The sequence below is a fragment of the Drosophila suzukii genome, chromosome 3, assembly GCF_043229965.1.
Source record: "Drosophila suzukii chromosome 3, CBGP_Dsuzu_IsoJpt1.0, whole genome shotgun sequence".
Taxonomy (NCBI): domain Eukaryota; kingdom Metazoa; phylum Arthropoda; class Insecta; order Diptera; family Drosophilidae; genus Drosophila; species Drosophila suzukii.
The window spans coordinates 80,870,973-80,885,760 of record NC_092082.1 but is presented as its reverse complement, the minus strand read 5'-3'; the positions used below and the strand labels follow the sequence as shown (position 1 = coordinate 80,885,760).

At 40.2% G+C, this 14,788-nt stretch overlaps 1 protein-coding gene and 1 long non-coding RNA gene across 7 annotated transcripts in view; one reads left to right on the top strand and one right to left on the bottom strand.

The window, feature by feature from the left end:
- Nucleotides 1–790: 790 nt before the first annotated feature.
- Nucleotides 791–14,788, bottom strand: part of beat-VI (beaten path VI) — a 69,638-nt gene continuing 55,640 nt past the window's right edge. For all 3 annotated transcript variants that reach the window (XM_065866400.2, XM_036817602.3, XM_065866401.2), the window contains 4 exons: nt 13,633–13,724; nt 13,289–13,399; nt 3,453–3,722; nt 791–2,910 (listed from right to left, as the gene is read on the bottom strand). In XM_065866400.2, coding sequence (XP_065722472.1) covers nt 2,530–2,910; nt 3,453–3,722; nt 13,289–13,399; nt 13,633–13,724 — 854 coding nt within the window. In that variant the 3' untranslated portion in view covers nt 791–2,529. The remainder of the gene's footprint in view (nt 2,911–3,452; nt 3,723–13,288; nt 13,400–13,632; nt 13,725–14,788) is intronic.
- Nucleotides 14,602–14,788, top strand: part of LOC118877714 (uncharacterized) — a 119,679-nt gene continuing 119,492 nt past the window's right edge. For 3 of the 4 annotated variants that reach the window (XR_010654410.2, XR_011604117.1, XR_010654412.2), the window contains exon 1: nt 14,602–14,785. This is a non-coding gene — a long non-coding RNA (uncharacterized lncRNA). The remainder of the gene's footprint in view (nt 14,786–14,788) is intronic. The other variant, XR_010654411.2, reaches the window with a different exon arrangement.

Here is a 14,788-nt window from a genome sequence, read left to right as displayed (position 1 = left end):
TACGCCGTGTGTGTGAGCGCGCGGTGAGCTCTTTGGCAATATGGTTACGTGTAAAACTTTAAACAGCACGATGACTGCACAATTATGGCGAAAGGGTTGAGAAATGAGGTGGGGGAGGAGGTGACTACTAGAGGTGGTGCAAAGTTGAAATTGTGGTTGGGTCTTGGCTGCAGCCAATGGCTTGTAAATAATACGAGCTGGGTCGCGGTGGCTTTGCCATTCTGTGGCCTTTGCATCGTGCCACGGGATGTGGCAGCGTTGCTGTTCCTGTTGCTGCAACTAATTAAGACAAACTAACGGTGTGCGGGGTGGTGGGCCAACGGTGTCCTTGAGCTACAGCCTGGCTCAAGGACGAACGCAGGGGGTATGCTGTTTTGAAATATACGCTTTTGTTACAATCACAATGTGTTTACAAGGGGGGCACCGAGTATGTGTGCCGGGCGCCAAGTGCACTTAATTTGTTTGCTTAATTTACAAAACATGAGACGATGGTCCCTGGTTCCAGGTCCCCCTGAATCCGGAATCCAGCTGAGGGGACCGGGAGTCCCCCATTGTGTGTGTTCAGCACTTGCCGGCTGTGTCAGCGGTATCAGCTTCAGTTGGTAACTGGTGTTGCATGTAAGTGCAGCTGCTGCTGTTGGCCAACACGAGCAACAAGGACCAACTTCGTCATCTATAGGATGTGTGTGTGTGTTGTCCTAATAACAGGATCACTGCCTTAATTATGGGCACCTCTAATGCTGGACTTCGCTTTAAGTTCCCGCCATTAAATGGCAATAAAACACAGCACTTACATTTTGTATTATTTATTTATTTCATCATATAATTCTTGCCATTATCGCATTTAATTTTGAGCTAAATTCCACGCCCACATCGGCGTGCTCTTTGTTGGTTTTTGTGTGGTTTGATTTCGTTTGACCTTTTTGGCTTTGCTTAACTCGCATTAAATTATTCATAATTATGCATATTTAATATATAATTTCCTCCAGCTGACTTATTTGCTTGGCTCTCATTTTTGGTTTCGTATTATTTCCTCGTTTTCCTGTATTTAAGTTTGATTTTACATTTTATTATTAGTTTGCCTTGTTAGCTTAGTTAAGTTTAGTTTCGGGTTTCAGTTATTTCCACCAGCCACAACACGCTAAAATAATATCGTTTTGTTGGTTTTGATTTACAATATTTTGCTTTTGGAGCTTACACTGGTAATTGAAAATTTTCGTTTCAAAATTTTCGATTCTTAGCTGAGATGCACAAACAAACGCAATCTGGAATTTTTGTTCTGTGAGTTTGCGCTGCGCACGAACCTCTAAAAATAGTCCTTTGGCCAAGGAGTTGGGATTTACTTTTAGTTAGTTCCGCGGAAAAAACTCTTAACGTTATCCAACCAACATATACGCACTAAATTCTCTCGCCTCGACAATTATTATTCGATAAATATATATATTTTGCATTTATTTATGTAAATTTAGTCTAAAACAGAGAGTATCTTATGCTGCTAACACAAACCGTTCGACGGAAACTGAAATTTCAACAGATAATGGACAGAACTAAACCGCAAATAAGCCACAATTTAAATTAAAACAAATTCAATTTAACTGAATTTGGCCGGTATAAATTTTTGAGGTTTTTGATTTCATTGATTTTTTTCATAAGGACTTAATTAGTTTTGTATTTAACTTGTTCTCCACACTTTGCTCTAGCTTTAATTAATGTTTGCCCATGTGAGGGTTTCGTATTTATTAATTTATTACTTTGTTTTTTTTTTAGTTAGTTCTTTACAGTAATTATTTACATAACTTATGTGCCTAGGCTGCGGTAGTTGGAGGGTAGGGTGTACTTAGTATTTAAATGTGTGTCACTTATGCTTATTAATTGTTGTTTTCTTTTGTTATGTAATTTGTTTGCAAGTTTTGTTTGCAAGTGCATGTGTTAATTTATTTAAATTTATGGATTCGTTTTTTTTGCCTATACTTTTTGTGTTGTCTGCAGGCAGTTTTGTTGCTTTTGTTTTTATTCAAAGAGTTCAACAACACCCCACCATCCACAACGTATTAAATTTACGCTATTTATTTACTTTTACTATTATTATTTTAACCTTCCCGTCGACCTATGCTCGAGCTGGTGTGGAAATTCAGCCCCGGCTGACTTATGTTTAATGTATTGTTATTATCAGAATTTTTTGTATGTAGCCATCGCAAATTAATTAATGCATTGAAAATATTCCTTCGCTTTGAACTTATGGACTGCGACCCAGATGCTTGTTTTCGTTTGGCGAATGAGGCAAATAAAAAAAATATAAAATACAAGGACATGCTACTAGGCAGGGTCGCTGTCGTCAACAATTTTTCCCCTCACCCATTATATTTTTTTTCTTCTTTTTTGCTTTTGATTTTTGCATTTTGGGTTGTTTTTTTTTTGCAATTAAGCACACACGCTGTTTTGTTATTTTTTAATTATTCCTTCCTTGGAGGTGACTTGTCCGGCTGCGTTTTGCGTTTTCCATTAAGGTTTTTAAGCTGTCCGCTGCGGTCACAGTTGCGCCATTGCCATTGTGAAAATGGCCAGCGAAATGGCGCCAAAAGCTCCGCAGCAAATGCAGCAGCGCTGCGAGGCGCCAGTTAGCGCCGAATTATCGGGATCCCCGTTGGCATACCGCTTGGATCCCTCCAGGCCCAGCAGATTCGGCGATATGGTCGTCGGCGGTGCCATATTCAGCCCGATCCGCTGCTGGACATCCTTGTGGTACATGCCCGTAATGGTCACCGTGCACTTCAGGGTCACACTGCGCTGGTACTTGCCCTCGAAGAAGTCCAGGAGCACCTGGCTGTGCGGGTAGAGCTCCAGCGAGGAGTACGTGGTGGAGCCCTCGTAGGCGTCATGCGTGATGCGCTGCTGCGGCGTTGGGTAAATCTACGGGAGATAAAAATATAAATCAGTAAGGCTTATCATAATATTACATCATCCAAAATACAAGTAAGATTAAGTAAATATCTTGAAAGGTCTTAGTTTTAAACTTCAAGGCCCGTTTTCTTGAGTAACGGCTAAACGAATCTGTTTTCTCGACGTCTTTAATTTATCTGAGCTGAAGCAGCAAAATATATTTTTGACAAACACATAACAGAAAGATCGAATCCCTGTAAAACGAAGCTCTCAGATTAACGCTCGATAAAACCATATTTTTCTAACATGAAATCGCAAAAAATTGTCATACATCGGAAAATTTTAACACTTTTGAATAAAATTTGATTATAATTTGATTAGGAAAAGGTATTTGTTTAATGCTAACATGCTTGTTTAATTTTTAATAATTTTGTTTTTTCTTTTAAAGTAAGTTTTCATATTGAAAATGTTTTTAATGACAAAATGTACTTCTTTATTTGAAGCTTTTGATTACAAACTGGGATTTTAAGACTTTATTTTCTGTAAAATCCTTTTATGTCCTCCCCACTCACCACGCGTCCGTTGACGGTCCAGGAAATGTTGGCCGGCGGATACGATGGCCCCAACGTGCACACAGCCTTGAGGTTGTCGTTCGCGCCAATCACCTTCTTGTCCACCTGCATCACCGGATCGTCTTTGGGCATCTCAACCACCTGCATGTGTGCGGACCGAATCTCGGTGTGGAAGAGCGGTGCGTCCTCGGAGACCTCGCACTGATAGGTGCCGCTCAGCTCCCGGGTGACACCCTTCAGCGTCACCGACGTGGCATCCGAATTGGAAAGCTGAAAGTAGGGAAAGGAAAATGGTGTTAATATACCATGGGAAGGATGTGAAGGATACCACAACAACCGCAGATTTTTATAGAAATTTAAGCTTTAAGTAAACACTTCTATCGTATTTATGGCATTAAATACTAGTCTTCCGACTTACTATATTAATATTAACATTTCTTAGCATATAAATGAGGCGAATTGTTTCATCTTAAAAAGACAATCCACATTTTTTTTTTAATTTTAAGACGATTGCCCTTCAGCGTACAAAAGTTCTGATATCAACTTTTGTGAATACCACTGTTGTGGATACCAAAATCGCTTTTCCCAGTGAAAAGCCAATGAAAATGCGTCACTGGCACTGTTAATATCCGAATCGAATTGAACTCCTTATTTCATTTCAGCAGGTTTCGTTTTGGGATGGTCGATGGGGATAGCCGTCTCCAAAAAATCCATTCCCTCCACATGAGGTGGCATGAAAAGCGCAGGCGACGCATTTGTTGGTAATCAGCAGAGCATGAGTAAGTACCAGAAGCCAAATTCCGTTTGTATGGGGTATGCTGAACCCAATGTGTTAGCTGGCTGGGCAAAACCACTGCTCGCGGATCCATTGACAGGGTATTCCAAATTCGAAACCACTTGGTTTTTGAGCCGCTCTCGTTGTCGCAGTTTAGCATATTCTGTTAATTGCCAGCAAGCGCTTGCCACTTGGCAAACAGTTGTGCAATATCCTACTCAAAATCCACTTCAGCAGCGAACCACTCGCGATTACCTACCAGTGTGTGCTTGTGTGTGTGTCGGTCCTTTTATCGCAGTCCTGGCCTTTTGTATTTAAGTTCAGGCAGCAGCGATGAGAACAGCGAACCCAACCCATTCGCATTCGAGTTTTGCATATGCCACCAAAGCCAGAGCGCGAACGTTGCCATCGCTTTGTTCATTTGCATCTGTACTAATCCCGGCATGGCTGCTGTTGCTGGTCGGTCCTATAGCTATTGGCATATATCCTATCCCCACATCCACCCACAACATCCACCATGCACCCGAGCACCCCAGCATTCCTGCACCCCATCCTTTATCCTTTCTAGTGCCCCATGGCAAACAACAGCTTTTTACGATTGTTTCAACACTTTGGCGCATTGCTCGGCTTGGCCTGGCTTTTCCTATTTAGTTTGTTGTTTTCTTTCCAGCTAGTTGTGCCAGTTCATTCGCAGATAACGCCGTCGATAAGGGCCGCCAGGCACCTACAACGAACCTTCTGGTATTTCACCCTCTTTTCTGGTTCAAAACCCCTGTTTACTGGCGGTTGCCAATTGGCATATTGGCCATGGAATGGCTGCTCCGTGGCCCCTGGCGAGCTGTGGTTTTAGTGGCTTTCGGATTTGTCGACGCTGATCTCGTTACGCAATCGTAAAATGAAAACAAATGCGAAACGTATTGATAAGGTTCTCTATATGCATAAGGGGGTGTGTTTTGGCGGGGGCCATGAATAATGTGCACTGTGCCAGAGAGATACATTATGATTTTGCATTGGTTTAGATGAGTTATGAGTGCCGGCCCTGTTACCAAAATAGTTTTGAAATAAATATTTAAGCAATGCCATTTAAGCTTGCATCAGACTAATCCTAAAACAAATGATCTATGGAGAAATATTATATCAGCTATTTTGTGTTTATCAAAACCATTTTATGTTTTGCATAAAATTATCACTTTTAGATGATTATGTGGATGCTCTTTTGTGATTTACAAAAATCTATAAAATCATAGACTTTTTATTTTGCAATAAAAGCTTAACAGTAACTAGTAATCAATTTCTATATACTTTAGTTACATTTTAAATTACAATACTGTTCACATTCGATTCCAGTAATATTTAAAAACAATAAACCAATAAATAAGCGAAGAAAATCGTATGTTTATGATACTGAAACTATTCAGAACATTTGGAAAACATTATTTCTATACTTATATTTTGCTGTGCACTCAGGCACGTTGGCTTCTCGCTTTCACTGCGCCCGAGGGGCTTTCGACCCCCCGTCTAATTAAATGACACTAATTATGTAATCAAACATATACGGAAAAGTTGTTCCTGCCGGGCTTTATTTATTCAACTGCTCCAACTGCGGCTGGGATTTTTCTTGTTGTCCTGGGCCGCTGTGACTGTCATATTTATTTAATTGCATGTGACTTTATTTGTTGCCACTCGGTACTCTCGGTGGCTCTTTGCGGCGGAAACGGAAGTGGCAGCGCCAGGAAGCGCGCCAAACAAACGCAAATGTCTGCCATTTTGAGGAATGATATGCCCAGCCGACTTGCACACCAACACACACACACACCCGCACATATCCTTTTAGTTTGCCATTTTGTAACTGCTCCTCCGGGCAGTCAACAACAAGGAGAAAAAAAAGGCAGGGAAAACTCAACTCAAGTTGCGTTTGTCGTGAAAAGTTATTTATTTATTTCATTTCTTTATTTTTTTTTTTTTTGCGGCCAACTCGGCCCACTCCGTTTCCCCTTTTTTATTTATTTTTATTTGTTGGCTTTTAATTTCTATTTATATTTTATATTGCCTTAGCAGCCGCAGCTGCAACTTTCTGGCATGAGTGAGAAAAAAAAGAAAGAAATGATGCCACTAAAGCGTAATTTTGCATGCCAAACACACACAGGAGTTTTCTCGTTTTCCCGTTTTCCCCTCATTTTCCACACAAACGCACGCGCACCGAAACACCCCTTCAACCCATGTGTGAGAGTAAAGTATTGTTTCAATAATTCTGGCTTTATGAAATAATAACTTTACGGCAAAAAAGCTCTCGGCCCGGCTGAGCTGAGCTGCCAGAGTCGTCGAGTTGTAAGAATACAATGAATTTCATTGCAGTGCCGCTGCCGCTGCTGCTGCCCCTTTACCCTAACCCCCCCTCACAATTTTCCCTGCTTTCCCCACAGCCATTTTCCGTTTTCTTTTCGCCTGCGACTGCCGGCTCCTCGCTGAGTTTCCGCTGTTTGTTGTGCAGCAATTTTAATTTTGCCAACGCTGTCGCATGCGGCACACGCACACACACTTGCGCGCACATAAGGAGTATCTGTGTGAGCCTGGCTCAGCTGCAGCATCCTCGTTTGCATGCAACACTTTATGAATTATTGCTGTATCAACTCAAGTCGCGGCCACACAACCACACACTCCTATTCCACACACACACACACTGGCGTACTCACATGTGCACGTATTATGTCATGCCGAATTTCCGTTGCCTCGAGCATTGTTGTAACTAACGGCTTCTACTTTCCACTATCCACTTTCCCCGAACCAAACACCACTCCCAAGCCACCCACTTTTGCGAATTTTCCCGTTTTGCCTTTGGCATTTCACAACTTCGACTGCCTAACGCTTGGCAAAAACCGACCACAAATTTAGTGAATGAGATGTTTCCGGTGCGGTTGTTATTCTTCTTCTGCTGCCAGAGCAGTTGCTATGAACAATTTTTGGTGTTTGGAAAATGCATGGCTTTTTATTGTGCTCATTGTTGGCTATGCAGGCAGCAGACAACAGCACGCCAATGTGAAAGTAGCCCACCTCCCACTAAGCCACCCCACCCAACCAATACCATTCGGCAGCCTTTGGACTGGGGGACTTTCGCAGGACGTCGGACCCAGCTAGTTACACCCTGCGATTCCGGGGAGCTGCACACTTCACGAATGCATTTCCCAACTCGCATTTTTATTTATTATGTTTATTTGTTGCCATTTGTCACACAGCCATTTTCCAGCCAAGGCCGCCACGACGGCGTAAACAACAACAGGGTGAAAAAAAATGGGAATGGCTAAGGGAAAATGGCCGGGGAAAATGCCTGCATGTGACTAGCTTGAGTTGTTAATGGAAATTGAAGTGAACTCTCAAAAGGGGGGAGAGCTTTCAGGGTATTAGGATTAAAGTCACATGGGCGTGGAAAAAATAAATAGGAAGATTTAAGCTATTTTTCCAAGGTACTAAACACCCTAGCAACATTGTTTTCCCCTTTCTAAAGCGCATTATTTGTACTTTTAAGAACATCAAAGATGGGAAAGTATCTTAAACTCTTAATTAAAGAACAACTGAAAAATACCTAATCAAGCCATCTATTTTATTTTTATTATTTTATAACTGAGGTACTTCAAATATTGTTCCCAAATTTTTAGCAAAATTAAAAATGGAAAAAGAAAGCAAAAGAGTTAAAACAAATTTTAAAATATATAAAATACGGTTATCTTATAATTTCTTGCTCCAAATTATCACAGCTATATTTAGTGTAAGTGCCTTGAAATCGGTTTGAAAGAAAAGCTTTTTAAGTTTGAAGGACTAATGTAAAAATAATACTTTTTATAGAAACTTAGGTAACTGCTTTAAATTTTTAATAAACTACTCCCAACTTGCAATATTGAATATAAGTCATTCAGACTTTAAAAGCTTGCCTGGATCAGCAGGAAAAAATTAAACCCTTACCCTTTGACCACTTAATTCCTACCCCTCCCTCCTCTCCAGTCTAGTGCATCTAATTAACAACTGCCTAAAGAAGCCCGCCCAAAAAAAGGAAGCCCTTGGGAGAGCATTCAAATGGTAGACCATAGACCATAGACTACAAGGCTCCCTGGACCGACCAACTTTTTCGGTCACTTCTGTCGCCAGTTTTCCCTTTTCGACCGCCGCCGAAATTTCCCAGTGGCAAGTGCATTAATTTTAAGCGCACATTGCTGTGCATAAATGCGAGGCGTGTCGGGTTATTAACAATGTTAAAAGCAAACGCGCCGGCGGCCAGGACATTCGGCCAAAAGCCAAAAGGACACTCGTTGAGTGTGTGTGTGAGTGTGAGTCTGAGTGTGTTGGTGGACGACTGACGCTGCCATTACCGCAAACTTAATGCGGAATAATTCCTTCCGTGTTGACAGTGTGCAAAAAGTTTTCGGGGCGCAAATTTCTGGAATCTCCGTGGCTGGAAAAGCGGGGAAATTCTGAGGAAAATCGGGGGGGAAAACTGGGACAGAGACACAGGCAAGAGGCCTTTCGACTGGCTGCTTGCTGGGCAATTTTATTGTTGTGGCGGACAATGAATAAGCCGCAAAACTTCGGAGCACTTGGCATATCCTATTCCTGTCCCGCTCAGCATCCCTATCCTTATACCCACCGCCTCCCTTTTCGGATGACCCTCAACCCGCTCAGCGGGCGGTCCTGGTAATTGTGTTTTTAATTGAAGATTGCCAGCGAAGCGAGCGCTGTCTCTAAATTAAAAATATAATTACATTTAACATGATGGTTTTCCTGTTTATTTCCCCCTTTTTCGCTTCTATATATTCACTTTTTTTCGCTGTTATCCCCGTTGACATGAGTAAAGTACTGCACTTGGAAAAAAATATCCATTAGACGGGTCCAAAATAAAACAGATGAAAAATTCTAAATGAAAAAGCCTTATATAAATTAAATTAAATGAAGAATGATTATTTTAATTATACATTTTTAATTGCTTCAAGAACTTGAGTCTTTGAACATCGTAACTTGGTTCAGTTAATTATGAATTAAATTTAATTTAACAAAGCACATTATAATTAAAAAATTCATAAACCAAGAATTCAAAACAACCCTGACTTTCCAATTTTTTAACATTTTGTTTTCTTGAAAAAAAATTAATTCTTTATTTTTAATATTTTATAATTCTTTAAAGCTAATTAAATGTGCATATATCAAGAAACATTTTTTATTGGAGTGAAATTATTATTAATTCGATTACAAAGTTTGTTTAATCACAAAGAAGAATTATTGCAATATTTATTAAATCGAAAATAATAATTATAAAGCTAATTGGATAAACACACAATTTTGGTAAACAGAAGAAATAATTTATATTTTTTTTTCAGACAAAATAAATTAAATAAAAACCCCAAAGGACCTTTGAAAAGACCGAATATTTCTTGAATACTAATTTTTTGTCGAGTGTCATGCATGGGGGCGGGAGGCGTGGCTGTTGCTTTGCCTTGCTGAATGACTTTTGAAGTTTTGACGACGCGACTCGGCGGTGACTTCCTGCCCACCGCCTTAATATGCATACATTTACATTCCAATAACGCTCAAGTGGACGACACGAGTGCACTCTGGTCGGCCACGCCCCCAGCCTCTAGTGCCTTTGGATGTCATCAGCAGCTGCAGCTGCCTTTCAAGTGCCCGATGCTTTATGCGCCACGCCCACACCTCGCACACATGCTCGAAAACCCCCTCCCCCTTAAAACACACACACACACACACATATGCATATGCATAATGGCCGACAACTTGGCACGGCCGGAACTTTTCTCATTAAGCGTGTTTAGCTGTTTGAAATGATTTAGCAAAAGTAAAACAAGTCAAGTTATAATGTTTTAATCTCAATTAAGGCACTTGCCACAATTTCGTAGCTGGCTATGCTATCACCATCCAGTATTCACCATCTAGTATTCACCCCATCCTCCCCTCATTTGGCCCACTTGCCTTGGCATAACTTAAAAATTCCATTTCCATTTGTGGCCTGGCCTTTGACGTTTGCCTTCGTTAGTGTGCCGGCAACTATCAATTTAAGTTGGAGAACACAGCTGGTGGCGCCTCATTTCGATTTGTTGCTGCCCCGTGGTGTAGAGTGCTATTTTCTTTTTTTTTTTTTTACTATTTAGTTTTTGCACTTTTGCACTTTTCAAAAGCCACCTTTTAACATGGGGCATCATCATCATTGGGGCGGTGAGGGGTTGGGGTCTAAAAACTATGGCCAACCTTCAAACTTAATTGCACAGCGAGCACGCTGGCTAAATCATTTGCATTATGCAATCGACCAAAGGCCCCCAGCTCCACTCTCTTCGGATTTCCCATCTTTTCTTACGCTTTTCACCTTCTGCGGTTCACGGCTGATTGCGTCTCAAGCAGTTTTTCCTGCTGCTCGGGAGTGGAGTGGAAATTTGCTCAAATTAAAATGAGTTTCCATCTGCAGCAGCGGCAGCCATAAGTAGGCTACAAAAATTTTCACATTAACCTCAATGCCATTGCAATGCATTGGTGGTTTGTTTGTGTGCTTGTGTGTTTTTGAATAGTTTCCAATTCGCTGGCGATGTAAGGCCAAATAAAAATCGGTTTGGGGCGAAAAGGGAAGAAAATCGGGAAATAATTAACACGCCACTGCCACGCCCACTGGCCACAGCCCACAGCCACGCCCACAAAAGCTCCAAGGACCTTCGATGCTGCAATCGAAATATTTAATTAGTGCAAAAATGCCTTTGAATGCTAATTAGTGGCAAATTAACATCTGAGCAAGGGCTACTTTGCTTTATTTGTATTTTATTTCCTTTTATTTGGTTGTATTCTGGCTTATTCCATTTTATTCTCTTATGCCTCTCTCCTTTTGTTTCGGCCACACTGCACTGGGAGTGCAAATTAAAGACACAATCAAAGCAAATTAATCAAGTCCACGCTGATTGATGTGGCCAGTACGCCATTATCGACACAGTCGGAATGGCGATGGCCAAAAGACCAATAGATATTGCTGGAATGATGGCGCGCAGACAGGAAACGGAAGTCGGGGCCAAATTATTTCTATGAAGCAACCCTCCAAAAGCACCCCCCTCAATTGCTTTGTTTCGCTTACATAAAACAAACATTACTCCATCATTTTGCCCTCGCTTTATGCCATTATTTATGATTATTTAACGGTTCCCCTTTCGGCGCATTTGAAAAATGTGGCCCGAAGTGTTTGTAAATGAGTTTGCAGTTTTATGTGCGGACGAATGAGTTTTCAATTTATATTTCGTCCACACGAATTTTTCATCGTAAATTCAATTTTATTTATTTATGATTATACGACAATCGATTCGTTTTTCACAGCCCTCGGAAATTGACGCTGTTTCAACACCGACTGGCTATTTAAATACAAGTACTTGATCAGCCAGCAGCACAAAGCAGATGTTATCGGGTTTTTAATTTAAATATATTTTATCTTGGGTTTTGGAGGCAGAATAGAAGCTAGTATTGAACAAAACTTTGTATTTTTAAGAGCCTTCATGTGTATTTATTATATTTGGAGTGTGTATACCCTATTTTATTTATTAAATTTATATTTCAAGTCAATGTATTGGTAGAATCTATGGTTTCTTTAGTTTAAAAATTTCCCAAAGTATCTTTTGAACTTAATCTATAATTTTTAAAATTATAAAACACAATGTAAAATATATATAAATAAACCTATATTTTTAAAATATGTATATTTCAGTGTTACGGTATCTTCTTGTAACTACTGAAAATGTTTAGTAGCATGTACAAACTACTTGTTCTTATTTTAAAACCCATCTTGCCACCCCATGAATTTTCCAAGACAGATGAAGAAGAACGGTGATTTTTAAATGGTGTCGGAAAAATTTCGCCACTTTTCACGCCGGACTCTGGTCGAATAATTTATCGCTTACTTTGCGGCTGTTGTTTTTATTAATGAGTGCAGCATGGGAAAGCGAATGCCGGGCATTTTTTGCCACTAGGTACTAGGTGGTTTATTCTATCCTCTGCTCCTTGCTGCTGGACCCGCCTGACTTGTTTGTTTATTTGTTTGTTTTGTTTGCCAGCAGCCGCGCCATAAACTATTTTGCACTTTTAGCAATATTTCAGCCAGTTGCGTGTGTGTGTGTGGTGGCACTTTCCAAATTGTAGAGCGGAATATTTCATACACAGATAACACATGCACACTTGTAAATGCAAAACACCACCGAATATTGTAAATAAAAGTGAACAAATATTGCACAGCAATAGAAATAAAATGGGTGACACCGAAAGAGGCGGCAAGATGCTAGCGGCAACTGCAACTGCAACTGCCCGAGGCAAGAGCCCCGGCATTGTCCGCATTTAAATATTTGCACAACATTTGAATGCTTTCCCATTTTGCATTTGTTGAAATGCAAACTCGGCCCGAACGAAACACATGCCCTGCTGCTCCAGTGATTTGTCCATTAAGCCGACAATAGGCGAGAAAAAAACAAAAAAAAAAAGAGAAATATGTGTAATCGAGACCCCCGACTAGAGATACCAAGTACTGATTTAATTTAAAAAATCGTACAAAATTTCTATTGTTTTTCACAGTATGTAGAAGATTATTCGCATATATCAATGGTTAATTATAGGAAGTTACGGATAGTTTTTAAATACTTTACAGTTTAAAGATATATCCTAGAATTTTCCTAACTAGCTTTGTTAAAAAAAAGTTTTTTGTTTAAAATATATTAAATTGATATATCAAACTCTTTGTCATTTGGTGTATTCAGAAATTCTTTTGCGGTTTTAAAGTTCCAACAAAGTTAAGTTTTGTAAATCCAATTAATTTAAATATTGGTGGGTATGTATTCGAGTTTAGTATACAGACAGGAGTAATTTTTGATTTATTTTTAAAGTTAAGATCATTTTCTTTAAAAGGAAAACAAGGAACTGATAAAATGGAACCAAATTCGTTCTGATACTACACGAATACTTTGAAACCCAAGGAGTATCTCACTTAATAGCTGGAAAAAGGAGCAGTTTGTGCACATTGTGCGATCCCATGCTTAATTTAACTTACATCAACATTAATGCCGGCGACGGCGAAGACAAATGTGGGCTTGGCCTCGCGGGGAACGTAGCGGTAGAACTCCTCCTGTCCGAAGTACCAGCGTACCGCGTAGAGCGCCGCCTGCGGAGGAACGGAAGGAAAATGCGTTAATGAAAAGCCTGAGTGGTAAGTGAGGAGCTGCAGCAGGATCTGGAGCAGCTGCAGGAGCGGCAGGAGCAGCAAGGACAATAGGCAACGGCGACGCCAAGACAAAGTGCAAGTAATTATAATAATTAAGCATGCCGCCGACGACAATATCCTTCGCAGCCGTATTGTTACCACCGCTGCTTTTCCTCCAAGGAAGTGTCGCTTACCTGCTCCAAATCGTATTGACAAGACAATGTCGCTGCATTTCCCATGAGGACGGCCTCCGGCACAAATATCTTCAGGTCCTTCAGGCAGTGGGCTGAAAGAGTGCGGTGGCAGACATTAATGTTAAAGGATATGTCCCAAAAGTCGTTTAACCGTAGAGCCCTCCGAATGACGAGTCCCACATGGCGCATACGCAACCAGACGAATTCGATTAAGCCCAGGCCAACGGGCAAAAAGGGGAGATGGTCGGTATAAAAAATAAAAATAAAAAAGGGTTGAAATAAAACCCAATTACCCAACCAGGCGGAAAAGGAAAGGGATCCGTCGCCGAACTACTGGGAACTCCACTTGCATGTTAATTTATGACAAAGTCGAGGGGCTCGGCCCAAATTTGACTTGCACTTAAAGCAATTTATTTATTTTATTCCATTTCGTTTCAATTTCGATTCGCCTTTTTCATTTTGAACTCGGTGAATTGCGGAATTCAACACGAGTTTCCCGCAATTATCAACATTAAACATGGCTCATTCGAATCAATTGAAAATTTAAATAAATGCCACTAAAGAGATATGCCAATATGATTATGGCATAAGCACAGCGTGCAAAATTAATTTAAGTGAAGAGCTGAAAGTGTTATTTTTGCTATCGGGATATGCAATTCAAATTAAATGATTTTTAAAACGATTAAAGAGAGAAATTTATCTTTTCATGCCATTTTTTTAAAGTGGGAAATGCGGAAAATTGTTCTTGAAATCTCATTATGGTTAAGTGAACAGTAAAGCAAGTTATAATAATTATATAAAACTTTGCATTTTGAAACCAATTTTTCAAATAGGAGAAAACCGTGATCTCTACAACCATCGAAAAATATCGTGACTTAACGATATATCGATAGGCTGATCGCATATTTAATGTTGCAGCCCTGGTTATCGGCTGTCTTCTTCTTATTCGTTGTGAAATCCTAAGCCGTGATAAACATTTACAATAAGACAAAAGTTACATATGTGTTTCTTGTACTTATCTTCTCGCAGATGTTGTTAACAATATTGTTTCCTAATAATTGGGCAATAAGCAAGTTTGGTAAGCTAAGCAACGTTTCTGAAGGCCTCCATTTTTAGAACTTGGACTTAAAACTTGCGAAATCACCACACACAGGTA